The 26,696-nt window shown below is 42.7% G+C and overlaps 1 protein-coding gene across 3 annotated transcripts in view; it reads right to left on the bottom strand.

The window, feature by feature from the left end:
* Positions 1–4,401: 4,401 nt before the first annotated feature.
* Positions 4,402–26,696, bottom strand: part of DHX9 (DExH-box helicase 9) — a 41,038-nt gene continuing 18,743 nt past the window's right edge. For 2 of the 3 annotated variants that reach the window (XM_073356616.1, XM_073356618.1), the window contains 15 exons: positions 26,100–26,182; positions 23,380–23,536; positions 22,640–22,740; positions 19,880–20,093; positions 19,499–19,593; positions 19,254–19,327; positions 18,496–18,648; positions 15,446–15,606; positions 13,804–13,915; positions 12,931–13,092; positions 12,629–12,756; positions 10,475–10,704; positions 8,692–8,807; positions 7,530–7,730; positions 4,402–4,957 (listed from right to left, as the gene is read on the bottom strand). In XM_073356616.1, the coding sequence (XP_073212717.1) occupies positions 4,621–4,957; positions 7,530–7,730; positions 8,692–8,807; positions 10,475–10,704; positions 12,629–12,756; positions 12,931–13,092; positions 13,804–13,915; positions 15,446–15,606; positions 18,496–18,648; positions 19,254–19,327; positions 19,499–19,593; positions 19,880–20,093; positions 22,640–22,740; positions 23,380–23,536; positions 26,100–26,182 (2,324 nt within the window). In that variant the 3' untranslated portion in view covers positions 4,402–4,620. Of the gene's footprint in view, positions 4,958–7,529; positions 7,731–8,643; positions 8,808–10,474; positions 10,705–12,628; positions 12,757–12,930; positions 13,093–13,803; positions 13,916–15,445; positions 15,607–18,495; positions 18,649–19,253; positions 19,328–19,498; positions 19,594–19,879; positions 20,094–22,639; positions 22,741–23,379; positions 23,537–26,099; positions 26,183–26,696 lie in introns of those variants that run through there. The other variant, XM_073356617.1, reaches the window with a different exon arrangement.

Raw genomic sequence — 26,696 nt, 5'->3', positions numbered from 1 at the left:
AAACTAGGGACTCCATCCAGAATTTTCTTCATCTGTTTTTGAAGAGGTTCAGTATGGCCCTGACTTCTCCAGCGTACTTCTGAACAACGAAGGAGGAGTAAAAACTTTGAGCAGTGTTCTTCTGGGGGAACGTCTATCACTCCTATGTCCAGATGGGAAATCTCATTGCAGACCTACTAACGCTTTGTGGGGTCACTCGTTATTGGAGACTGGATGAAGAAGCGAGGAGGCAGGGCCCTTAGCATGAGGAAGTATCCCTGGTGCACCCTCTCTCGCATCTACTTGTGTGTGGTAAAAGCAAGACGTTCATCTGGAAATTGAGATTCTGCCTCTAAACTGAGGTCTAGGTGGAGGCACACTCATTCATTGTCATAATAAACTCATGGAGGTTGTGGAAGCCAGCCTTAGGTTTTCTGATCACTTCTCAGTTCCAAGGTTCTCTCAACGTGTGTTATCTTTCCTCTGGAACCTCTGTGAGGAAGGTGGAAAAAAGGAGTGTCTGTCTGATAGTAGCTTTGTAGTCCGTTTTTTGAACATTAACTGGAGAGGGGAGGGACTGTTAGACTCTTGTCTAATTTTTCTCCCAGGGAAGGTCCTGTGAATTCAGAGGAGCACAGGATTTGTTTGGATTGAATATCTACCTTACAGAGATGAAGCCATGTATCTCTTGGCTGCTGAGCTGGATGCTGTGATATGGGCAGAAAAATCTTATAGCATCCATTGAAGCATCTGCCACCAATGCTGCTGTTTGGGAGATTTTCTTAAGTCCAGTTGGTCTCTGCCCTTTAGGGCTTTAAAGTCCTCTAGCCATGACATTGTGACTCAAGTAAAGCCTGTGGCTGCCAGAGATGCTCTGAGGAGGCATCAGATTCCCTTCCAAGGGTGGCCTTCCACCTTGCTGTCCACTGGATCCTTGGGGAAGAAGTCCCCTTCAGTTGGAATAACCATATCTTTTGGTAGAGGTGCTATAGGAGCATCAATCTTAAGTACATCTGAGAGAGCATTGTTTGGCTCTTTCTGCTTGTAGAATCAGAACCTGCCTGTTAGTGTTCACCCTTTTCAAGAGACTCCCATTCCTCTCTGATTACTTCTTCGAAGAGTGCAGGGGAATCACTGTGTAAGGAGAAAATTTGGAAGGGAGGTATTTACTCTGAGGCTTACCTTAGAGGCCTGCTTAGATTGGATCTGGATTGTGGATACCACTTTTTTGCACATGGTTTCAAACTTCAGGATTTAGCCCCTGGGCCAGCTGAATGAAATCCCAATCCTTAGGTCTCCCTGTTCTGCTCTTTCTGCCCCGTTGGGCATTTCTGGAATGAAATCGCAGCTTCTTGAAGCAATAGGAATCTCAACATGCCTGTCCAACTCCAAACTCTGTGCCTAGCCGTGCTATGGTCAGCTGGCTGAGAATAGGCAGGGCATAATTTGCTATCTGTAGAGCCTTTCAGGCTTAGCCACCGTGGTGCAGCTGCTGCGCTATCCCTGAAAGGAGGAAGAAGAGCTTAGCAGAGAGGCACTGCAGTGGAGACTCTGGGTGGCTTCAGCCACCTGCTTCTAAATACTTGGTCCAGGAGGAGGAGAGAACAAAGAAGGCTGCTTGCTAATGCCTTAAAATGAAAAAATGTAAAAGGCAAGGTTAGGAGCGGAGAGAACCACCACTGATTGCTGGGTGGAGGCAATATCTTGCCCTCAGGTCAAGAAAGGGACTGTGTCTAGCACAGGCTATGCTACAGCTTTTAATTGCCTCTGAAAGAAGCAGACAGGAGTGGGGGAATAGCCTATAAGTAGCAGAATTGTGGGAGACACTGGGCTGCAGAAAGCTGTACTATATAGAATTTTCCCCATTATATAGATTTATATTTTCTCAGTGTAAGACAACTAATTTAAATTTAGTTTTCATTGCCTGTAGTTTGAGTCCACAATAGGTTACAGCATCAATGGTGGTTATCAAGAGATCAGCCCACTGCCTTCTCCCACCTTACTAAAACAGGAGTAAGAACTTCCCAGTACCATTAACAAGAGAAACCTTGAGGGATTCTTAGCAGTATTCATATATCACTTAACAAGCTCAGTAGCCGAGAGGATAAAAATTGTGCAAAATCTGTTCTCCCTCAGCCATATGTATCTGTTTCAGTTTAAAGTTGGGTTTTTTGGTTTATTTTTTTGTTTTTTATATACACATCTAATTACAAAATACAGTTTTCTGCGTATTTGTTTCAGCGTACATCCGCAGTAATTTAGTATAATAGGGTATATTATACCTTATACTAAGATTAAGGAAATCAAAAGTAAGGAGAAAAAGGTGCACCATACAGTAAACTAGAGGAAAAAATAGGAGTGGATAGTTCAGATAGTTGGTAATGGAATAAAGCAATACATTACCAGTTTACATCCAGCTCAGGTTGGTTATTACTGAACTCTACTGCTAATTATTTCTGTCGCTTATGGGAGGGGTAGGCTGTTTCTTTTAGAGTTTAACCCCTAAAATCAGAGGTGGTGGTGGGAAGGGGAAGGTTGTGACACTCAAGTTCTGTCCATAGCTCTGAGACAGCACCCGATTACAAGCATGAGATATCACATTCTCTGGCCTTGGCTCTGTTATCATACATACACACATGGAGTTCTGCTGGATTCCCTGTGCTTGCCCCTCTGAGTTAGTTTGGCTCCCCTTTGCACTAGGTCAGATACATGCAGGACTCTGAGGGTCCTTTGCCCTTACTCATTGTCCTAAAATGCTGCCACTCCTAGTAGAATGGGTAGAGAACAGAAATCCTCTCTCATCATACAGGTTATTTCACTGCTTAACTGTCAACATTGTATGTTAATATCTGTTTAGATGAATGGGGTTTTTCATACCTCTGAGTTAATTTCAGAGTCTGCAAGCATTGCTACATTAACCTCAAACACTTCTCTTGAAGGTTCCTGTGTCTGACCTAGAGAAACCTCGCCCATGTTATTACCTTACTAGACACAGTTCTCTATAGAGCAAGGCAGCACATACTAGTAGCCAACCAGTAGACAACCAAAATGGATGTAAATCTGCTGTGAAAGGTGACAGTGTCATCTGGCACTGCAGCAGGGCCTATTTGCTCAGTGCATTCTAAAGCAAAGGAAGAGATTCCCCACACATCAGCTGTTCAAATTATCGACTAAAGGTGTAGCCAATTGTTTGACTACACTCATGGATCATTCTTAAAAGGGTTCAAGACCAAATAATCCAATTTAACTAAATATACTATCTAAAGCAGGGGTGGGCAAACTTTTTGGCCTGAGGGCTACATCTGGGTGGGGAAATTGCATGCAGGGCCATGAATGTAGGGCTGGGGCAGGGATGGTCTCGGGCAAGGGATTGGGGTGCAGGCTCCTGCCTGCCCTGGCCCTGTGCTGCTCCCGGAAGTGGCCAACACCATGTCCCTGCAGCCCCTGTGGGAGGGGGGGGAAGGCAGAGGGCTCCATGCACTGCCCTTGCCTGCGGGTACCTCCCTCAAAGCTCCCACGGGCCGCAGTTCCCTGTTCCCGGCCAATGGGAGCTGCAGGGGACGGTACCTGCAGGTGAGGGCAGTGTGCAGAACCCTCTGTCCCTGCCCCCAGGGGCCGCAGGGACATGGTGTCAGCTGCTTCCGGGAGTGCTGCGGGATCCGGGCCATAGTTTGCCCATCCCTGGTCTAAAGACGAAGCAGTACAATAAAAAGGAGACATACAAATGCTTGCAGCCATAAGCTTCAAAGTTATGCATTTCAGCTAGTAGTAACGATTTTACAAGTTACAACTCTTTACACATCACTTTCAAGGTTAACCCACTAGTTTGTGCCAGCTTTGTCCTTGGTATCGCCCTGTACTTTCCCATATTTTGTTTTGAATATTACACTCCATGTGTTAATGAGCCGTGAAAGTAAATCCTAACTGTGCTTGCTACAAAGCATTCATGCATCTTTGCTTTGCCATGTTTCCTATTTTCTAATTGTAAAGACGATTTCAGCTTTGACAAGTATAGTAGGATATTTGACATGGGTGAACAGAATTGTGGGGAGAGCACAATACTTAACGTAGCTTCCCAACACATATGTATGGTGTATATTATATTAATACTGTGCTCATAACTATTAATGTAGCGTATTCTACACCTAACTATACATATTGGTGAACAAAGTCCTATGATTTCAAACCTCTGCTTCTGTCCATTCAGTCCAATCGTGGTCTGAAGCAGCAATGACTAATAATCCCTTGCAGTTCTGAAGTAATTGTTGATATCTGTCCCACATGCTCTTTTACCCCCTGGAGACCATGAAGAGGTTTCTCCCAAATTTCTCATACCTCCTATAGACAAATGATAAACCTAAAAGGAAACAGCCATTCTCAAGTCCAGAATCCAATCATCATACAGAGACAAAACACGTTAAGTCTTGTGAACAGAACACTTTATTAAGAACAAAGTATACAGACTGTGGTACTCTGTAGTAAGGACTCTATTTTACATAATATCACCACTAGTCCTAAACAGTTCGTTTCAAGCTACTGTGAACAAGTAGGATAACAAACAGACTTCTGTATTAGCATCAAAGAAGTTCCAGAAGGAAACATGCACATTTTTGTAGAGTACAAGACAGACTTCAATTGATTTCAATAACCACCACGCCCCCTTCCTTGGCCCCCAAACCCACCTCCATAGTTACCTCTATTCCCACCACCCTGGTACCCTCTATATCCCCCACCCGAGCCTCGATACCCTCCCCCAGACCCTTTATATCCCCCACCACCTCTATAACCTCCCCCAGAGCCACCTTGGTATCCTCTTCCTCCAGAGCCACCTCGGTATGAGTTATATCCACCGCCATAGCCTCCACCACCATAGCCTCCACCTCTGTAGCCAGAGCCACGCTGGTTAACTCCCCGTCCTCTGAATCCACCTCCATTGTCATATCGAGCCATTTTTGGGGGACGAGGACCATCTCCAAACCTAGGAAAGAAAGAAAAAATTTAACACTCAACTTTAAAAGGATTCAATATTTTCACCACCACCAGAGTGGAGAGTTCCAAAAACGTAAAACTCCACTCCTCTTATGCAGCAGAGCAGTATGCTCAAATCCCACACCCAACTTAGACATTTACTCCCTGTAAAGCTTCATTAAAGAGCAGCCCAGAGTGATCTCATCTGGTCCAGGACCAGACCCATCCCGAAAAAATTCTAAAGCAGAGATAAAATTATCCACTGACGTGGACTTTGTCAAAAACAACAACTCATAGGTAGGGGTGACAGTTTTCAGCTTATGTGGGAAGTGCTGGGCTCTCTATTTTGCCCCTCGTGATATGTTTAAGAAAAAAATAGAAGTTGGTCCCTCATTTTGATCAGTTACCCATACTCCATACAGTTGAGTCTCCCCCACGTTTGTTAAATTATCTACATCAGAAATAAGGAATGAAACAGGTTATTAGAGGCAGGGCTGCCTAATAAGGCTGCCTGACATGTCCCACTATAAGACTCGGTTTTCAATCGTTTATAATTTTGCCAAAGTCCCCTTATGGGGCTGAAGTTTTCCATGCCAGCCACTTGCCTCAGGCTGAATTTCAACCAAAGTGGCTGAGCCGTTTCCGTTTGAGGCTACTGCTAACAATGGTCCAATGATATACACAGTTTCTGTTCTGCTTATATAACAGCAGAATAACGAACATTAAAGTCTCTGAAGTCATTAACATGTAGCCCTGTAAATTCACCCAGCATTTGAGAAAATAATGGGGAAGGGCCTGCAGGAGAAGGGAGAGAGGACTGGAAATAGGATGTGCTTGACATAGTTCGGGAAGGAGAGGGGGTGGGGTGGAGGAGAGAGAGAGTCAGCCTGTTCCCCAAAGCACAAAGGATACTGAAACAGGAACCCCCTCCCACCATGCAGCCCTTCAGCAGTGGTACTAGGACTGATACTAAAGCAGAGAAAAGGTTCTTTGTTAGAACTTTCATTTGTAGACATCAGAGCTCTACAGCTCCCTTTCCCCTATACATAGGCATGTTTACCAGTGGTATGGAAAAGCACAAATAGGTATTGTATTGTGAGACTGGTGTGGACTGAGACCAACTATTTTCAGATATTTTTATAAAAACTGCAAAAGTGGTTCTTGCCGTCTGTAATGGTTTGCTTTACTGAGCAACACAGGTACAGTTTAGTGGTTTAGGAGCGTGGAACACTTCCTTGATTTCTATCATTCTTATACAGACTGGATGAGGAGCTTCAGCACCCATTCGCTACAAGAGAAATCCCAACCCTGATGTGTGCTTTGCCCACACTGAATCTGACTAGTAATGTTAGAGTAGTGTTTTCTACTCTTAGGCAGCCATTAGGACCAAAGGGAATCCTAGCATCATCCAGTCTGAATAGATAAGCACTCAAGAAATGATGCATGGATCTCTTCAGGAAGAATATTTGTGGTAGAATGGAGAAGTCAAACACTATCAACCAAATACATTTCTCTCCTTGCCTGCAGTTCAACCATTACTATATCTCCAGAGATTTGGGAAAAGTCATCTTTACATCTTAAATCTGTTCTGCATAATGAGCAACACAAATTGATGTGAAGGATATGAAATTGCAGATGATCTAAATATCCTTGAGTAGGTGGAAATCACACATGCTCAGGAGTATGTAAAATTCAGTAGACAAGTTAATGCCCACCACTGCAAATCCAAATTAACCCTACAGCTGACAGAATGTTCAGGCCATATGATGTACACACCAGGGTACCATGGCCTCTTGGATTACAACTATCATATTCTGAATTTGACAGTAGGGTTAAACTGAAATTAGCTTGTTCAAACACTTCATACCAAGATCAGTCTTCTAGTGTGAAGTTTATTGCAAGCCAGTGAAACGGTTACTCTCTGCAGAAAGTAACCATCTGTGCATACCAAGTTGCTATAGTTTAAGCATACTCTCCCAGGTGTTTTGAAAGATTTCTACTTCAAGGCCTAAGGGTTATGTTCTTTCAGTTTCCTGAAACTACTATTCCCCATTTTTTATAATTCTGCTAGTAATGGGAGGGTGACATATGTGGCTTGGGGAAGGAATTACAGTCAGTAGACTCTGGGAAATGCACACCATCACATACAAACAGTTCAAAGTCATGCATGAGTAGAACAGCCCCCTCAATTCATTTGTGAAATCCAGAAGATCCTTGGTGCATGCTGTATCACAAGGCAGCCAATCACACCAAACCTCATTAACTCACACACTATAGGAGACATCATTTTACTCTCCTTTTGCCATCCTCCATCAACCTGCACTTTCACTGCTTGCACAGTTTCTTAGGAAGATTTTCAGACATTACGATTAATTGAAAATATGAGTATATTAAAAACTTCAACACTGATTTATCTACATCAGGCAGCCTGCTTCCAAACTAAATCCCACAACAGGAATTCTTGCTGGCATAGGAGTTCAGACACACACTTTGGCCTTTGGAATGTTTAGGCATTCCAAGTTACCAGGAATGTTTTCCTACTCCAAGGATCCAGCTGTATAAGTGAACAGATTGGAGCTAACCTTGTGTTGCCCGCCATGAGGTTGATGCCAGCCGCTGAAGGCCTGGAGATTTGGCGGATCACATTCAGCATTCGCTCATTCACTGGGTCCAGCTGGCTAATGATTTCAGGATCTTTAGTTACTTCAACAACAAGAGCTTCCATTGCTGCACGTAGGGCAGTGACACAAGCAGCTGCATCATGAGACATCCGCAATTTAATCCTAGAGCAGGAAAAACGATTTCAAAATGAAGATCTCTCTAGATATAGAACATCACAGCCTAAAGGAGAGAGGCTATAAAGAAAGCACAATGTTCCACAGAGCAGGTATTCAGTGCGTCTAGTGCCAACCACCACAGAAAACACTTAGAACTTCGAAGTTAAGAGTTATGGATAACACCCTAACAATGGGAAATGCTGCCATCTGGAACTGAAAAAGTATGATTGGCAACGTATGAGATTCCCCAGCACTGAGAGAAATCAGAAGCCAATTAGAACAGCTGCTACATTTTTGACTCCCTGCTCTTTGGACTGGAAACACTCCAGGTACTACCAGTTACTACTCCATTAACCTCTGGGACTAAAAGATGCCAAAACGTTAAAGCAGGCTCAAAAATACAGGGGCTCTTCAAGGCTCTGTTAAGGACACAAAGATATCAAAAACTACCAGCCATCCCAGAATATCAAATTTGACAAATGTTAGTGAACTAAGCCTCAACTCTGGGAAGTAGGGAGGCATTAACCTCATTTTAAAGATTGTCTTTTTACCTCCATTTCCCAGTTACTTGCCAAAGGTCACAGGAAGTCAGTAGCAGAGCCAGCACTCCTGACCCAGTCCTGTGTCTTAATGATGAGGCTATCTTTATCTTTCCTCCTGCTTGTCTATGAGGCGGTGACCCAAATTCTCCACCACCTCTAATTCAGATCTGAGCTCAGGGAAAGTAGCTTTTGTGGAATCCAGCCAGTGCCTCATGTTTTCAATTTAGGAACATAATCTACAGAAAAAACAGGAGCTGCCAAAATAAACTGTTCCCCCATCCTTACACAGACCAACGATAATGCTCTGATGAAATTAATCTGTTACTGCACAGCCTGACCTACATTTCCCATTCTAAACATACTTATAGATATGTTACCAGCTGTTTCTCCTCACAGTTATCCACGATCAACTAGGAAGTTCATACCAGTCATCCACCAGAATGATCTCTCCATCGGATAAGACTTTCTTTGAGGCAAACAGAAGCAGCTGCAGCGGGCTCACCAAGGTCATTCCTTTGGCAGAGATAGCTCGTGTTCGGATCTGCAGGTAGAAGAGGAACATGGTTTCCCATTTCAAGAACTAAGACTGCTCTTTCTTTCAGCGGCCATGGAAACTAACAGAATTTTTTTTTACAAACAAGATAATCCCTAGGAGATTGTCTCTCAACGGATTAGTAATAAATACAGAGCTCATCAGATCAGGAGAGATGCTGTGAATCAGCTTTGGTTGGCTGAAACAAATTCATTACCATTTAAAAGCTGTCAGTTGTCCATGTGAAATGAATTTTGTGGTCTCAATGCAGTTCCCAAGGAACAGGTGTCACTTTACAAAAAAAACACCAAGTTTTTGCCAGTCTCAGCACAATGCCCCAGCATCAGATGGAACTCTCCTCCCACCCTAAAGATAGTCCAAACAACAGGTCTGGGATGCTGCACTTTGCAAGTTTCCCCTAGAGCGCCCTACCAATTTGTTCTTTGGATAGTCAGGAACCCATATATTTATGGTGATTACACAACTGTCCCACATTTGCAGATTTGTAAATTCCTGCATAACTGTGCTAAAAACCTAGGCTCTTGTTTACATAAGCAAAAACCTGAACTTGGTACTTGTGGAGAATACCTTCAAAATATGATCTGAACATAAACCAATTCAGTGACATCTGCCCAACTCTGCAGACAGACAGAGACAATGGCTCTGACTATGTGAACTGCCCCATTCATGTCAATGGTGTGTTAGCAAGCCAAATTACGGTTAGAGATCAGCAATAAATATATCATTGCCCATTTGTCACCGCTGGCTGTTGTGGCAGATATTGGGGTAGAGTGCAATGAGGCAGCCCAATGTTATCCAGGGTTGCTAGAGTGACAGGAGCAAGGAATTCATGCCTGCAGCCCCCACAATTTATTATTCTCTCTCCCTCCCCATATTGCGCAGGAGTGAAGAGGAGATGGAATCCCCTCCCCAGCACCAAAAGGCTCAAATGCATTCTGGGTAACAAAACCCAAGCTACTTGCCCTCACTTTCATGGGTTCCTCAAGCCATAGCTGTCCCCTGTTCAGCTCCTTAACCTCCATCATGCCCCTTGACTATCTATAAAGCAGTTACTTGTCAATACTTGGGGTTGGGAAGGAATTTTCCTCCAGGGCAGATTGGCAGAGGCCCTGGGGGTTTTTCGCCTTCCTCTGCAGCGTGGGGCACAGGTCACTTGCTGGAGGATTCTCTGCCCCTTGAAGTCTTTAAACCATGATTTGAGGACTTCAGTAGCTCAGATAGAGGTTAGGGGTTTGTTACAGGAGTGTGTGGGTGAGATTCTGTGGCCTGCATTGTGCAGGAGGTCAGACTAAACGATCATAATGGTCCCTTCTGACCTTAAAGTCTGTGATTCTATGAATACAAAAATATGCAGCACACTGAACACTTGGGGGACTGTGCACAATATAAAATAAATGAACATGGAATTCTGAACCAACTGACCTTGAGCAGGGAGCAGCAAGAGGATAGGGCTAATTCCAGGGTTTTTTTGGCCATACAACAGAAGAGACTTGGAATACAGGATTCCAGGGCTGCCAATCCATTCTTTCACTAGCACTAAAATTTTCATTAAAGAAATAAAACAGTGCCCGAGAGGCTCCTTTTGAAATGAAGCAATAAGAATGGGCATAAAGTTTGGTAATGTTCTCAAAGTCGTATTTCATGGTTCTCCTTACCTTTTCACCAAAAACAAAGAAAGGAGATGGATACTTCATGTCCTGGCTGCTGAAAGGGCAGTTGACGGATGACTTGTGGATAAGCGCATTGCGCCCCTCAGTGGTAAGAATTTTCCTCTTCTCCTTGTGGTAGCAGACATTAGGGTATACACCAAAAGCAAGCAGGGAGATGACAACATCTAGATTGTTATCTGGTCCAGTGTTGTTAAATATCTGAGTCATCAAACACTCTGTTGACAGAGAACAGAAAACAGGCTACTTTCCAGATCTCACATAGTACAGTGCAACTAAGTTATTCGGGATCTCTGATCTGAACATTTACTGACTCGACTATTTATTTAGGCATTGGTTCTCAAAACATCTCTGCCCTCAGAAAAGGGTATTTTAATGCTGCATCACATCAACGTTAAATAATTGTATTTGTAATGAGTAAACCGAACACACATTTTCTAGTATTCAGTGAGAAAAGAGCTGAAAAATAAACTACAAATTGGAAAAGCCATTCCCCTTCCCACATTCTCAAGGAACAAGGGCATAAAGGCTTGTCCAGGAGGACAATAGGACCTCCTGAAGAGGTCAGGTTGGATGTTGTAATAGTGCCACTGCTTGTCACAACAAACCTGAAGTCCCAGGTTGGGGGTTGTTGGGTCATCCAGCCCAGAGAGAGAATTATTGTAGCATTTATCCTTGAGAGCAGAGGGAGAAAGACTACTGGATATTAAGAAAATGAAAGGGAGAGCAACACTTTGGATTCCCATCGACTTTTTAACATGGAACAAAACTTCCAGAGATTTTTGAATCTAGAACCTGCCCCATCTTTAGGAAATGCTGCAAAACCTTCCTCTTCAAAAAAGGGCTTTTCCTTCCACTACAAGAATGGACATGTTCTGCACTGACTCCTAACCCAAAGACCCCAACCCAAGCATACTCCTCAAACAAAGTCAATCTTACAAAAACAAAATAAATGTACCCCCCCACCCCCAACCTTACCCCATCAAAGTTTTTACCTGGAAAAGGGGTGAGAGGCAGGGACCACAGGAAGTCCACTAGGGACCTGGCTATTACTATTAATTTTATACAGAAAGCACTAAAATTTACTACTTTTCAAGTTGACAATAAATTCAGCCTAATCTGGATACTTATAGGTGCCTTCCTTAAATTTGGTCTTATCTCTAAACAGAGACTCCATCTGAAAGTAAATCTGACTTCTTGCCACTTGTACATGGCTGTGTTAAATCATGTCTTGCTCAATCCTATATTGATGACTAGCTGAGAGATTTTGTTATGTATTGTAATATTCTCACTGTTTAATGGAAATGAAAACTCAAATACAAAGAATTCTAAGCTAATATGCTATGTAGTGAAGATCTGAGCACAAGCCCAGAAAACTACAGAGCATGAAAGGCAGTGTTCAGATCCTGGGGGTGGGGTGGGGAGGGCAATGCCCTTAGGATAATGCAACAGCTATGCCAAGTGATTTTGGGAGGGCAGTCTCTAGCTCTTCTCATCCAGAAGGACTATCAGTGCAATATGGAGCATATATGGCAGAGAAGTATGAGAAGCAAAACCATGGAGGTGGATCTGAAAAGACAACCACCACTTTAAAAGGTCAAATTCCTCATAACCTTGCCATCCAGAATTTATCATCACTGCGGTACTAAGTTCACAAGCTGTTGTAGGGCTCGTTTACACTGTGCATTAGTCCACATGAAGTGAGCTGTAGCTCACGAAAGCTCATGCTCAAATAAATTGGTTAGTCTCTAAGGTGCCACAAGTACTCCTTTTCTTTTTACTAGAGGGGTGCAAATTCTAGTGTGCACTAGGGTGTTGCATACTGATTGGTCTGCATGGACCCTGCTGGCACACACTAAATTCCCTAGTGTTCATTAATGTAGTCCCAATCTGTACACTAATGCACAGTGTAGATAAGTCCTTAAGCTGCTCTCAGCTAGGAGAGGCAGAATGCATGCAGCAACACTCAGGTGGAAGCTGCTTTAAAAGCAAAAAAGTACTGGAGCAAATTCACCATGAGCCCACATGCCATGTATTCACCATTATTGAGCTATCGGCCAGCCAACAGGTTGGAAAGCTACCTCTCAACTCTCAAAGATTGATGGGGACAATACTGAAATGACTGCTTCCATGGAGTATTACCTTCCGGAAAGCCAGAATTGATAAGAATATCTTTAAGCTGGACTTTGGCTTCCCAAGTCATCCTGAGTGTAGCCATGTTGAGCCTTTTGTGTTCACAGAATCGTATTTCTGCATCTTCACCGCCCATTCTAAAAAGGAAACAGTCAAGACAGACTCACTTGAACTCAAGAATATCTGTACAAGAGAAGAATGAGTGCCACAAACAGGAACTCTAACACAGCCATTTGGACTATCTAGTCAGGTCACATAGTTGCTCACCCAATATTACCCTTAATCTTCTGTTCTGTGCTAAGCCAACATACCTTGCATCATCCCAGGCTTGGAAGACTGAAAGCAAGGCTACATGATCTGAAAACCTGTTCCCCGCAAAATTCCTATGGACGTAACCCAGCCGTTTACCCTCGCTGATGAAAGGCTCAGGGAAGCAGGTGGCGGCAGAGATGGTACACACAGCATCTCCTACACTGAAATAGAAACCATAGAAGTATTTATGACTGGGTTTGTTCCTAGTCTTGTTGCCAGCAGAAGTTACAGGCCCGTTGACATGAGTAAAAACTTCCTGCTTAAGGACACAAGCCTCATTACCTCAGTACTCATTCTTAGAAAGACTTCTTTACAGCAGCTCTTCCCAGAATAAAGGCATTAATTAGATCAAATGACAGTGGCTGGAATTTCACAGCACATTCATGAATATTATGCCTCTTCCCCTCCCCTATCTGTTTTCACAATCCTGTTCACCACCCTCTTCCAGATTATCGGATCTCCAACACCACCCCTCATGATTAAAACCAACGCCCGCATACCTCTGTTGATGAATATTCAGTCCCGTGGTTTTCACCTCTTGTCTCTTAAATGCTAACTGTCCACATCTCCCCAACCACAGTTCACTCCGATCTTACAAGTGTTCAGTGTCCCATTCCCCAACTTCATAAATATTCAGTCGCTACTGGTGCCATTCAGTTCCTCCCTAGCTCATGAATATTTGGCTCCCCACACCCAGTGATGTTATTTGTCTCCTAATCTCATGAATATTCAGTTCCCTCCCCTTCCTCCCCATGCCACCACCCACAGCCCATCTGGATGCATTTTTTTTTTTTTAACATCACTGGATGCCTGAAGATTCAGGAACACAGGGCAAGACAGCAAAGAATCACCACTGATACTGAGGAACTTACTAGAAAATGCAGCCCATTATCATCATCTTGCCCAGGCGAGGTTCAATGGGGAGTTTAGCAAGGATTCTCCCAAGAGGCGTTAACTCATCATTAGAGTCCAGGGCATCCAGCTCTGAAACAAGTTATTAACCTATCAGCAAAGATGGTTCTGGCAGTTGCCTAGGGCTAGTCTACACTGGCAGCGCTTTAACATGGCTTGTGTGGTTGTGGCACAGTGCAGGGAGAGAGCTCTCCCAGTGCTCTAAAAAAACCACCTCCACGAGGGGCATGGCTCCCAGCATTGATGCACTGTCTACAATGGCGCTTTACAGCACTGAAACTTGCTGTGCTCGGGGGGGTATTTTTTGACACCCTTGAGCGAGAAAGTTGCAGCGCTGTAAATTGCCAGGGTACACAAGCCTAAAGTCAAACCAAGGACTTAATTAGCCCTTGGCTGAGAGATTGATAAGTTTAAGAACTTAAACTATTATGTTCACCCAAGTGTTCTGAAGGACCTCAAATATGAAATTGCAGAACTACTAATTGTGATATATAACCTTTGCTTAAATTAGCCTCTGTAACCAGACAACGGAAGAATAACTACTGTAACACCGATTCTCAAAAAACGGCTCCAGAGGCGATCTGGCAATTACAGGCCAGTAAGCCTAACTTCAGTACCAAGCAAATTAGTTGAAACTACAGTAAAGGACAGAATGGTTGGACACAGATAAACACATTATGCTGGGGAAGAGTCAACACAGCTTTTGTAAGGGGAAATCATGCCTCAACAATCAGAATTCCTTGAGGGTATCAACAAGTCTGAAGACAAGGGAGATCCAGTCAAAATAGCCTACTTGGACTTTCAGAAAGCCTTTGACAAGGTCCCTCTCCAAAGGCTCTTAAGTAAACTAAGCAGTCATGGGATAAGAGGAAGGTCCTCTCATGGATCAATAACTTGTTAAAAGATAGGAAACAAAGGGTAGGAATATATATAGTCAGTTTTCACAATGTAGAGAGGTAAATAGTGGGGGCTACCTAAGGATCTATATTGACCACCTGTGCTGTTCAACATATTCATAAGTAATCTGGAAAAGGGCATGAACAGTTGGGTGGCAAAACTAACTTGAGTACCACAGTCTCAAATGAAGTCCAAAGCTGATTGCAAAGAGTTACAAAGGGATCTCACAAAACGGGGTGACCAGGCAGTATAAAAGTGCAAAATAATTATAACAGAATCCATCAGCCTAGATCAGGCTTGTTTTGAACCAGTCTCCCAAACGCTTTAATGCGATGGACTCAGTCGCATCTCATATACAAGTCTCACATCTGAAGATACAATAGTAGCCATCTTTATAAGATACTCATAAAATGTAACAAAAGAAGCCTGAAGCTAGGAAGTCAACTAGAGGAACATTTGTGTTTCTCTAAGTGCTGCTCCAGTTGCAGAAGCTCACTGCTACCCAGAAAATGCATCCCAGAGCCACAAAGGGGTCTGCAGACATCAGGTCCCTCCAGCCAAAGAAAACCTAGAAATAAATGTCTACCTAGCAATATATATGTCAAATCTACTTACAACTGACCTTGATACCCTCAACCATTCAAAGCTGTACATGTCACATTTCTGGGTTTGCTAACAAAGAACCTTGTGGCCCAATACAAATACCTCTGAGCGTGTGCTCTGCTTCAATCACTGCATCCAAAGGTGGTGGTTCTATCGCTTTGGCCAAGAATTGTCCAATCCCTCCCAGACGCAGAAGTTTGATGCTCAAAGCAATTTCATGCAGTGGTGTTCGGAACATTTCAGGTGTCATGTGAGTTTCAAGCCTAAAAACAGTGAGGGGTGAACACAAAAAGTCAACCTTCTGGACATATGCATTCCCGATCCCAAATACAGGTCATCCCAACAAGTGCAACCTAGCCTTCCTACGTGAACATGTTCACCAAGTCACCTCATCAATCCACCCTCAGTGAATTCCTGCAACCTGCACTGATGAACAGTACTTCTCTTCAGTAATTTCATGTCCCTTCCAACTGGAACCCCCCCCCAATCTCATCTCCTTGCCCTTCCACAACCAAACCTGAATACTAGAATAGGTCTTCCATTCCTCAGGCAGGTCAATTTCTTCCAGCCTGCCTATTACCACTACCCTGCTTCCAGCTTCCATGCTGGTTACTTTATCACCTCCACTCCCAACAGCCTCTGCTGGTCCCTGGTTCAGTCAGGTTAGCAACAAGGAGGAGTGCTCTTACTGGAAACAGGCCAACTTTTTACTTCTAGCAGCATGGAGGTGTGGTGGGGATGGAGCTCTTGGGTCCCTTTCTCCCTGACACAGTGCCCTCAGTCTCTCTGCCTTGAGGATCACAGTTCAAGTGTCAAGCCCTAGAAATGACTGAGTTTTCGAACAGTTAGTATCTCATGTGATGTTCGGGATAAACATGCCTCCCAAATGAACATGGTCCCATCCATTTCTACTTCTTACCCTTGCTTCGACAGTTTGAATGGTCTTTCTCCTTCTATGCTGCATAAAGCTAGGCTTTCAGAGATTCCAAGGCCAGAAGGGATCATTGTGATCATCTAGTCTCATCTCCTGAACACCACAGGCCATAGAATTTCCCAAAATAATTCCTCATGCATATCATTTAGAGAAACATCCAATCTTGATTTTAAAACTGCCAGAGATGGGAGGATCCACCACAGGTCATCCCATCATGTTTGGTAAATTGTTCCAAGGGTTAATTACTCCCACTGTTAAAAATTTATGTCGTATTTCCAGTCTGAATTTGGCTTCAACTTCCATCGACTGGCTCATGTTATACCTTTCTCTGCTAGAGCAAAGAGTCCGTTCAATATTTGTTCCCCATGCAGGTACTTATACAATTAGGTCACCCCTTAAACTTTCTTTGTTAATCTCACATTGAGTTCCTTGAGTCTATCGTGATAAAATATGTTCTCTAATCCTTTAATCATTCTTAAAAAGAAAAGGAGTACTTATGGCACCTTAGAGACTATATATGCTCACATAAATTTGTTAGTCTCTAAGGTGCCACAAATACTCCTTTTCTTTTTGCGGATACAGACTAACACGGCCACCACTCTGAAGTTAATTATTCTTGTGGCTCTTCTTTGAACCCTCTCCAATTTATCAACATCCTTCATAAAATGACAGAACCATACACAGTATTCCAGCAGCAGGTGCACCAGTGCCAAATAGAGAGGTAAAATAACGTATACTTCTACTAGAGAATCCCATTCAGGCAAGGATTGCATTAGCCTTTTCAGCCACAGCATTGCACTGGGAGCTCATGTTCTCCTCATTATCCTGGGAAGCAGTGTTAAAAACTATTTTTTTTTGCGGGGGGCAGAGGGGTGTCATGGTGACTAGAGTTCCCCATCCTGTAAGTATGGCCTACATTCTTTGCTCTCAGATGTATACATTTAGCCTATTAAAATGCATACTGATTGCTTGCACCCAATTTACCATGCAATCCTGTTCACTCTATCAGTGGCCTGTACTCTTCATTATTTATCATTCCCTCAATCTGCGTCATCCACAAACTATCAGTAGTTATATATTCTTCCACGTCACTGACAAAAAACAATGTTAAATAGTGTAGGGTCAAGAACCATTCCCTATAGGATCCCACTGGAAATACACGACAATCTCCTGTTTACAATTTTTCTGTTTAAGCACAGTAATTCCTAGGGTTCCATGTTCTCTGTGGTAAGCTGAACCTAAATTCTGATACAAGACCACATGATTTCTTTAACAGCACACAACTAGTTTGCTGTCAGAAGTTCCTAATGAATTAAGATGATCACATTATACCATGTCTAAATATTTAATTCAACAAAAATTTTAGGGATGTTTTTATTATATGCTCCTTCAGAAACTAAGATTTCTTAACATCAAACATAGTTATCCTGCAGCTGTCGTCCAGGGGAATGGGTGTACTGTGATGTTTTCACGGTAGTGGATGAAATACAGTAGAATCTGACTGCTGTGTAAGCCCCTGCAGCTGGGCAGTGAGGGTCACACAGCTTTGTCTTTGGGGGAAGATTTGGCAGATAGGAATGAGAAGGGGTCAGGTTTCAGCAGTTTGGTAATGTTAGAGTAGCTGGAAGTGGGAGAAAAACAGTTTGGCAGCAAAAAGAGGTGTTAGCAGCTTCTGGCCAGAGAGTTGGGAAAAAGGAAGAACATCTGTCTACCTGCCTCCTCCTCTCCTCCGAGGTCTCTCCCCCTCATCTGGTTCTCACCACCTTCCACACCAGCTGTCCTCTCTAGAAGAGGAGTAGGGTCCCAGCATCTCTCTACACAAGCATGCACTTTTTGATTGGTAGGATCCAGGTGTCTTTTGTGGCATCTCATTCTAGAATCCCTTTCCTTTTCTTCTCAATACCTTGGGCCTCAACAGTGTCTCACTGGGTGAAGCACGGGGCTCTTTCTTCCCTGTCATTCTATCAGGCTGCTGGGCCATACTTGTCCAGTCAAGTGGGGACTGCTCCTGAAGTCACATCTCAAACAATTTCCCTGCTTTCCGTGGCAGTTTTCTAAGGGACCCACAAATTCTAGAGTGGGAACTAAATTCTGTGTCTGAGGAAATGCAACAGTTCATGGCAATCATATCCCCACAATTTTGTGTTAATCTGCTTCCTCTGCTTGGTTTGAAGCAGCTCACAACAGCATGCTCTGTAATTTATGGAGTGCTCCTCACCTTTCAAAGCGAGTTCTGCTGCACAGATGGAAACAGAATCCAGACCGCACTCGGCCAGCTCGCCCTTTCCGTTGCTCAAGGTTAGTTTTTGATGCCCAGACTGTGGCATAGTTTGTCATATTGTTGTGAGCAGTGAACAGCTTCACCTTTTGTCTGTAAAAGCAGTAAAAAAAAAAATGAAGATCAAATACTGCCAAAGCAGGTCTACTCTGTATCATTTAATGAAGCAAAACTGGAATAAAAAAAATTAACTGTGCTAGTCTTTCTGCTTAACGAATAGTACCCCCACTCACTGCATCAGAACCCACATTTCCCGGACTTCTCTCAAAAGTTTAAATCTCAGCTCAAAGCTCTAATGCAATTAATGATTCATGACTATAACATGCTCAAAGTGCACACAGCAAGTCAGAGTGCATAACAGACTAATATAGGAAGGCTTAATATTTCCCCAGCAACCATACGAGAGTTTGTAGTATGAAATAATCCATTTGGAAAACAGTGTACAGGAATCCCACTGACACCCATATAAACACCACTAGCGTGGTATTCAATGGACCAAGGACAATTTACAGATACACCAGTATGATTATTTAACTGCATAGATTACTTGGGGAGCACACAACTACCGCAGATTAGGGTCTCCAAACTCATTCTTGGGGCTACAGCAATACAAGGAAGTACTGCATGTTCGCAAAAACTACTTGGTATTCCAACAAATAATGTGTTGTGTAAAATAAAGATCTGGATCGGGAACTCACTTGCAAGAATCTATAACATAGACAACATCATTGATGGTAATGCTAGTCTCAGCAATGTTGGTGGATAAAATCACCTACGAAAACAGGAAAATTGTATTAGAATACATGTATTGTAACAAAGAGCCAAGGATGGTCTGTAAGGCAGCATGCAGAATGCCAGCATTAAAAAAAAAACTCTTCTCAAAAGCACAGGAGAGAGCCACTATACTACATTCTGTCTCTGTGTAGGTGGTATAGTTTCACACCTTGGTCACTCCAGAAGGCACTGGATCAAACACTCTGCGCTGTTCATCTCGAGGAATTTGTGAATGCAGGGGCAGAATTCTGTACCGGTGGCTTCCTACAATATGAACACCAGGAGGTTAAACAACTATAACCTGTTATGTATCAGATATTAAAGTTCAGCTCGCTCTTATCCACCCACTGCTTCATACCTAAACACCTTCCTTCCACTTTCTCTCATCCATCTACTCAAACCGAGCTATATAGAGTATATCTACTCAAACTCTCATCCTATATAGACACACAGAAGGCCCAACTCTTTCAGTCAACTCATCTTTACATTTATCCAGTAACTGTTCTGAGGGAAAGACACTGAGTAGAAAATAACTGAAAGCTGTTTGTACCGAAGTGTGGATTCATTTCCAGATGCTTTTGCATGGTGTATATCAGATTCCAGCCAGGCAAGAAGACAAGCACAGCTCCTGGAACATTCAGGGTCTCGATGTACTTTAGCAAGGCCTCAATGAGCTCAAAGGGAGTTTCCTTCTCGTTCAACTGGGCCATACAACGTTTTGTTTCTGGACCATATTCATCACTACATATAAGATTACAGTTGGCCTGTAGGTGTAGAGAACAAACAAAAAACGTTTAACCAGATAGGACTCTGATACTATGGGGATGAGGGCCACTCAAACCAGATAGATGAATGGGATGGATGGATTGGAAACACTGTCCTAGGCTCAATACTGGCTTACAACACTCCACAGGTCAAGCTGAACTGCCTTATTCCCCATCTTTTTTCTATACATATTCTCTTTTCAGAATTATAAACCACTATAAATTATAATTTAGAGTAGGAAACTATCAAACCAATTAAATCTCCATTAGAATGGATGAAGCCAGAATTACAGCATCAAACTGCTTTTCTTTAAGGAAATACCAATGTGTAGGTTTGGAAAAAAAAAAAAAAGTTTCTTTTAAGGAGAAGTGGTCAATTTGAAATCAAGTTAAAAAAAAGAGTAAGTAGGTGTTTCAGGTTCTACACCTGTGCCCAAACCCCCTGCCAATTTTTTGTGATTTTACAACTAAGCTTTTCCTGCTGAGGTGTTTTTCTCTCCTCTGTTGCTATAAGACAGACTACAGGGCCAGCTGGGGAAAATTAGGAACTATATAGAGTAAACCTAGAAACTGACTACATGACCCCAAACAGCAGTCTCAAACGCACAAAGTAAGAAACGCACACAGAAAAGTTTCCCCCCATCATAGTTTTAGGTAGGGCCCTACCAAATTCGTGGCCATGAAAAATGCATCACAGACCATGAAAACTGGTCTTTTGTGTGCTTTTACCCTATACTATACAGATTTCATGGGGGAGATCAGCGTTTCTCACATTGGTGGTTCTGACCCAAAAGGAAGTTGCAGGGGTGTCGTAAGGTTATTTTAGTATTGCTACCCTTACTTCTGTGCTGCCTTCACAGCTGGGTGGCCAGAGAGTGGCGGCTGATGACTGAGGGCCCAGCTCTGCAGACAGCAGTGCAGAAGGGTGGCAATATCACACCATGCCATCCTTACTTCTGCGCTGCTGCTGGCAGTGGCTCTGCCTTCAGAGCATGGCTCCCAACCAGCAGCCGCCGCTCTCCAGCTCTGACGGCAGTGCTGCCACCAGCAGCAGCACAGAAGTAAGCATAGCAGTACCACAACCTGCCCCCTACAATAGCCTTGCAACCCCTCCAAAACTCCTTTGGGTCAGGACCCCGACAATTACAACAAAGTGAAATTTCAGACTTAAATAGCTGAAATCATGAAATTTATAACTTAAAATCTTATGACCATGAAATTGACCAAAACGGACCTGAATTTGGTAGGGCCCTAGTTAAAGGATCTTAGTCATTACAAGTAACGGCTAGTAAAATCATTTCTGTGAGAACCGTGCTTTAAGTTGACTTTGTTCCTTTAAAAACATATTCAAACAAATTGAAATTCAGGTCCTTCATTCATCTGCTAAAACTCAGATTCAGGACTGTATCTTTTTACAAAAGATACCATCACCCACAGCCATGTAAGGAACACATGGCAGGCATAGTTGCTGGCAATATCTACTGCAGCAAAAGAAGCAAGCTTGAATTCACACATCAGTTCAATTTTTTAAAACACAGGTGACGTGATAAAATGGGACTGGAACTTTATAAGGTAACTAAATACAATAAAAGCGGTTTTATCCGGCATGCTGGAAGAATGGGGGGTGCTGGTAAGCGCAAAATGCCAGTTAACTAAGGGGGAGGGAGTTTGGGTGCAGGAGGGGGCTGGGAGTGCCAAATCCGGGGGATGCTCACCTCAAGCAGTGATCTGTCCTGGCTACTTCTAGGCAGAGACGCAGCAGGCAGCTCTGTGTGCTGCCCCCGCAACTCCTATTGGCTGGGAACCAGGAACAACTGGGACAGGCCGCCACTTCCAGGGAGCCATCCGAGGTGAGCAGCGCCCGGATCTGGCACCCCACACCCTCCCCTGCACTCCAAGCTCCCTCCTGCACCCAAACTCCCTCCCAGAGCCTGTGCTCCGCTCCGCATCCCCACCCCCTGCCAGCCCCACACCAACCGGACTATAAAAATCGGACTTTCAATGAAGATCAGAAATGCCGGTTTATAGAGCTTTCCAGTTGGTGAAGTGCTGGATAAAACAGCTCTTACTGTACATCAATTACAAAAGCATTCAGAAAATTCAGTTAAATATAACAGCAGCAATCCCAAGTACTATTTCTATAGTTACAAGGTTTCTCAAAGCATTTTAGTGCAACAATGTTGCAGTCATTCAAACACAGCCAGCTAATTAGATAGGAATTCATTTTATACCATTGTTCTGCTGTCTGACCACTACCTCTGTCCCCTGATTAGTTACTCTTGCTCACCCATTAGTCTTTGTATAATAATGTAGGAACAATACTTTCCTGAAACACTGCAAATATTTAACCCTCAAAGAGAATCAGTGAAAAATTTTACTATACAGTACTATAATTTAACGTGGTTAAATTGTGCTCTGTCCATAACAGGTCAAATGCTTCATTGATGTCCAAGAAAGAAAGGAGTACAGCAATGCATGCATTACGTTGGTGCGCTGGTTCCAGCCAGTGCTTGTTTAATTTATATACGTAAACAAGCCCAACATACATCATCATCTTCACCACCTTCTTCATCTTTGTCTTTCTTCTTCTTGTCCTTTAATGGAGGAACAAACTGAGTCATCTGAATACAATCTTCCAGAAAATACTCTGCAGGGACAGATCCATCAAGTTAGTATAGAGGATGCCCATCAACCAGTCACAAACTTCAGCAGAGGGACATATTCTAACCATGGCTCTACACAGGCCCTTTCTAAAGATAGCCATAAAGTTTCAAAAGAGCAAGCTGAGGGCTCAGAGTTTGAAGCTAGTGCTGGAAACGAGTGCTTGATGACAGCCTTGGAAACCAAACTCCCCAATTTATCCAAAGAATAGGTACAGTATGGGCAATGGCACTACAAGCTTCCCCACACTCTCCCACCATTGTTCCTCACCCTTGACAACCAAGCCTGTCCATTCAGGCTCTATCCATGTATTTTCTATAGCAGCTTTTACACTGGCTCATTTAGGCTGGTTTATTCAAGACAACAGGTGTATGCATTAGATAGCAGCAACTCATTTTTAAAATCACTATCACTATTTAACCCTCTAAGAGAAACAGTGAAAAATTTCACTCCATAGTAGTTAATGTTCTCTGACTTCTTTGCAACATAGGGTATAGACCAGATCTCAGGATATGCTGTGATTCATGTGAACTGTTTAAGCTTTTGTCCCTTCTACTCTGTGCAAGATTGAAAAGAGAATGAATAAAAGCAATTACTCTAAATACACATTCAGCCAGTATTTTACCTTCCACTGGGTAGGTTCTACCGTAGACCTCAATGATGGGGCAATTGAAGAAGTATTCACAGAACATGGTGGTATCAATAGTGGCAGACATAAGGATAACTCTGATTTCAGGATATGCCTCAACTACGTCTCTCAGCACCACCATGAGGAAGTCAGTCTGTACACAGAGAAAACAGGAGCGTTAACAAACTAAGCCAAAATATTTTCGGAAAAAGTTACTGTCCAAGACTGCCATAAAAATTTCATTTCTCCAGTAACCCTAACAATAGATAGTTGCTTATGTAATCTCTTATTCACATGAACAGCACTTATATGTTGCCTTCTACTAAGAAGATTTCAAAATAAACTAACTTCTGAAAAACAGCTAGCATATTAGAGAATTAAGCACCTAGTTATCAACTCCCTATTCTCAATTCCCCCGACCAGACTAGACTAGTGTTTCAGTTGCTTCTAGAGTGCCTCCTTAAAGTGGTTTTGACTTCCATGTCAACAAGCTCAGAACAGTTAACACGAAAGAACCCTCTACGGTTCTAGTTTCCAGTCCACATTAAAAAAATACAACTGAACAACTGCTGTAGTTCTACACACAGGACGTTCTACACCCGTAAATAAGAAGGGAGGTAATCAATGGGGCACTATGAAGTGGTAATCCATACTATGAAAACATCTATTGTCTTAAGTCTGGCTTATCTATTTAGCTTGCCCTGCATTCAGACTACCTCTTAGTTTAAAAAACCACCAATTCTGTACAAAAATTTAAACTACTCAATACATGCCGTTAATAGCATCTCTCCTATTAGGAGAGGAAGAGGTACATCTCATTTAGTCTGGATGCCAGAAACGCACGTACATTCCCTTGTAAGAGGATTCATAGTACAAATGAGGAACCTAACTTTGACAAATGGACTTTAATCACGTGACAAGATTCAGCTCTCTGTTACTGCAAGCTGAAAGATACCATTAATGACTGCTTCTTGGAGCACCTAGTCCTGGAACCCATAAGGGCAGAGCCAATCCTTGATTTAGTCATAGCTGAACAGCTCAATAATAAAAACCACAATGTAATTAAATTGAACATCGGGCGGGGAGAAAAGAGAGAGAGAGAAAGAGGACTGCCAAAAAAAAGGGGAATGACAAAACGGAAGAGGTTAGTAAAATGGAAATTAAAAGGAACAGTCAAGACTGAAATGCCTACAAGTTGCATGGAAACCCCACAAAGGCTTAAACTGTATGTATACCCCAAATAAAAAAATAGCAAGAGGACTAAAAAACACCACTATGGTTAAACAGAGTAATTGAGATGGTTAGATACAAAAAGACATCCATTAAAAATTGGAAGTCAAATCTTACTGAGGAAAACAGAAAGGAACAAAACATTAAGAACCATTAGGAAAGAGACAGATAATGAGAGAAAATGATGCCACTTTATAGATGAGAGAAAACTGATGAGAGAAAATGATGCCACTTTATAAATCCATGGTATGCCCACACCTCGAATACTGCATAATTCTGGTTGCCCCATCTCAAAAAAAGCTATATTAGAATTGTAAAAGGCACGGAGAAGGGCAACAAAAATAATCAGGGATATGGAAAAGCTTTCACATGAGGAGAGATGAAAAGGACTGGGACTACTCTTAGAAAAAGAGACTATCAAGGGTTGATATGATAGATGTCTATAAAACCATGACTGCTGTGGAGAATGAACAGGGAAGTGTTATTTACCCTTCACATAAGAACTAGGGCTCACCCTAGTTCACCCTATGAAATTAATAGGCAGCAGGTTCAAAACAAACAAAAGGAGGACGTGTTCACACAATGCAGAGTCAACCTGTAGAACTCGTTGCCAGAGGATATTGTGAATACCAAAATTATAACGGGGTTCAAAAAACAAACAGATAAGTTCCTTGAGGATGGCTAATAACCCACTGACAGACCTAAGATGGTAAGGGACCCTGGGACTGGATGACAGGGGATGGATTACTCGATAATTGCCCTGTTGTGTTCATTCCTTCTGAAGCATCTGGCACCAGCCGCTATCAGAAGATAGGATAAACAGGCTAGATGGACCACTGGTCTGACCCAGTACGGTCATTCTTATGAAAACTACGGTAAATTCAGGTAGATTTAAAAAAAAGTGTTTTTAATTAATTGTGAATAAATTCAGCACAATATCCCCACTTTTATATTAAATGTTGCTCATTTTGCAGTGCTTTCAAGTTTTCAGTTTGTTGCAGATTTTTGTGTTGAAGATAAACTACTGCATTGTAGTTGTCAACTTGATGATTGTGGCTTAAGTACTAGCGTATTAAGTGGTATATTACTGTTGATAGGAAAATGGAAGGGAAGGACAACAAAATTTCAGTCTATCCAATTTTCACTCTTATCTTCAGAACTAAACCACTTTGTATAAAGAGTACTTGCACTGTAGTGGTCTATTTGCTAGAGAAAGCCAAAGGGTGCAGGAGAGAGTCCTACTAAGACCTATAAAGGGACGTAGGAAGAAGCTGTGAAGCCTTGATCTTCAGCTGGAAACAGCTCAGAAGTATTTCAACAAGTACTACAATTGAGATCAATTACAGAAGACTTGGATCCATACAATTTAGTAAAATGCACAATTCCCTTTCACATAAGACAGCAACACATACACAGCATACAGAGTAAACACAAAACACTGGCTGAAAACAGGTAAAGCAATCCAGACCTCCAGCTCAGTAACTCACATTAATGTCTCTCTCATGGATCTCATCCACAATAACGTGACTAATTCCACGGATCCCAGCCTCCAGTTTTCTTAGGAGGACACCTTAAAAAAGGAATTCACGTTAATGGGGATAGTAACAGCTGCATGTTAAGATGGATCATAGCAGTTCAAACATTTATAACAAAGCCTCAGCTATGCTTTTATAAAAGGGCTGCCAAAATCCGTTTACATCAAGAACTGTGCACAACATTTTGAAACCCTTTGTCTAAACCCCACATTTACACCTGTATGTAATGAGGGGAGGGGACCCACGTATTGAGACTAGAGAGACTACCTTTCCACCCCCCACCACCTCCCCTAACCTTCAGGTGGCTACTCCTCATCTCGCTTAGAGAGAATACTGTGGATATGGTATCTGATCTATATTCATTCTCAAACCTCTAATGAGCCCAATGACCAAACTAAACTGGCACATTTCCCTTTCCGTAATTGGAGAAAAGTTTGCTGAACAGGTGAACAAAACTTTCCATTTTCTTTCAGATTCTCCCTGAAACAAGGACTGTTTTCTCACTGTCATCAGTGCCACTAGTGCCAGGCATCTATGTTGTTATTCAGA

The sequence above is a fragment of the Lepidochelys kempii genome, chromosome 8 (genome assembly GCF_965140285.1).
Source record: "Lepidochelys kempii isolate rLepKem1 chromosome 8, rLepKem1.hap1, whole genome shotgun sequence".
Classification (NCBI taxonomy): domain Eukaryota; kingdom Metazoa; phylum Chordata; order Testudines; family Cheloniidae; genus Lepidochelys; species Lepidochelys kempii.
This window is presented reverse-complemented; position numbering and strand designations above follow the sequence as displayed.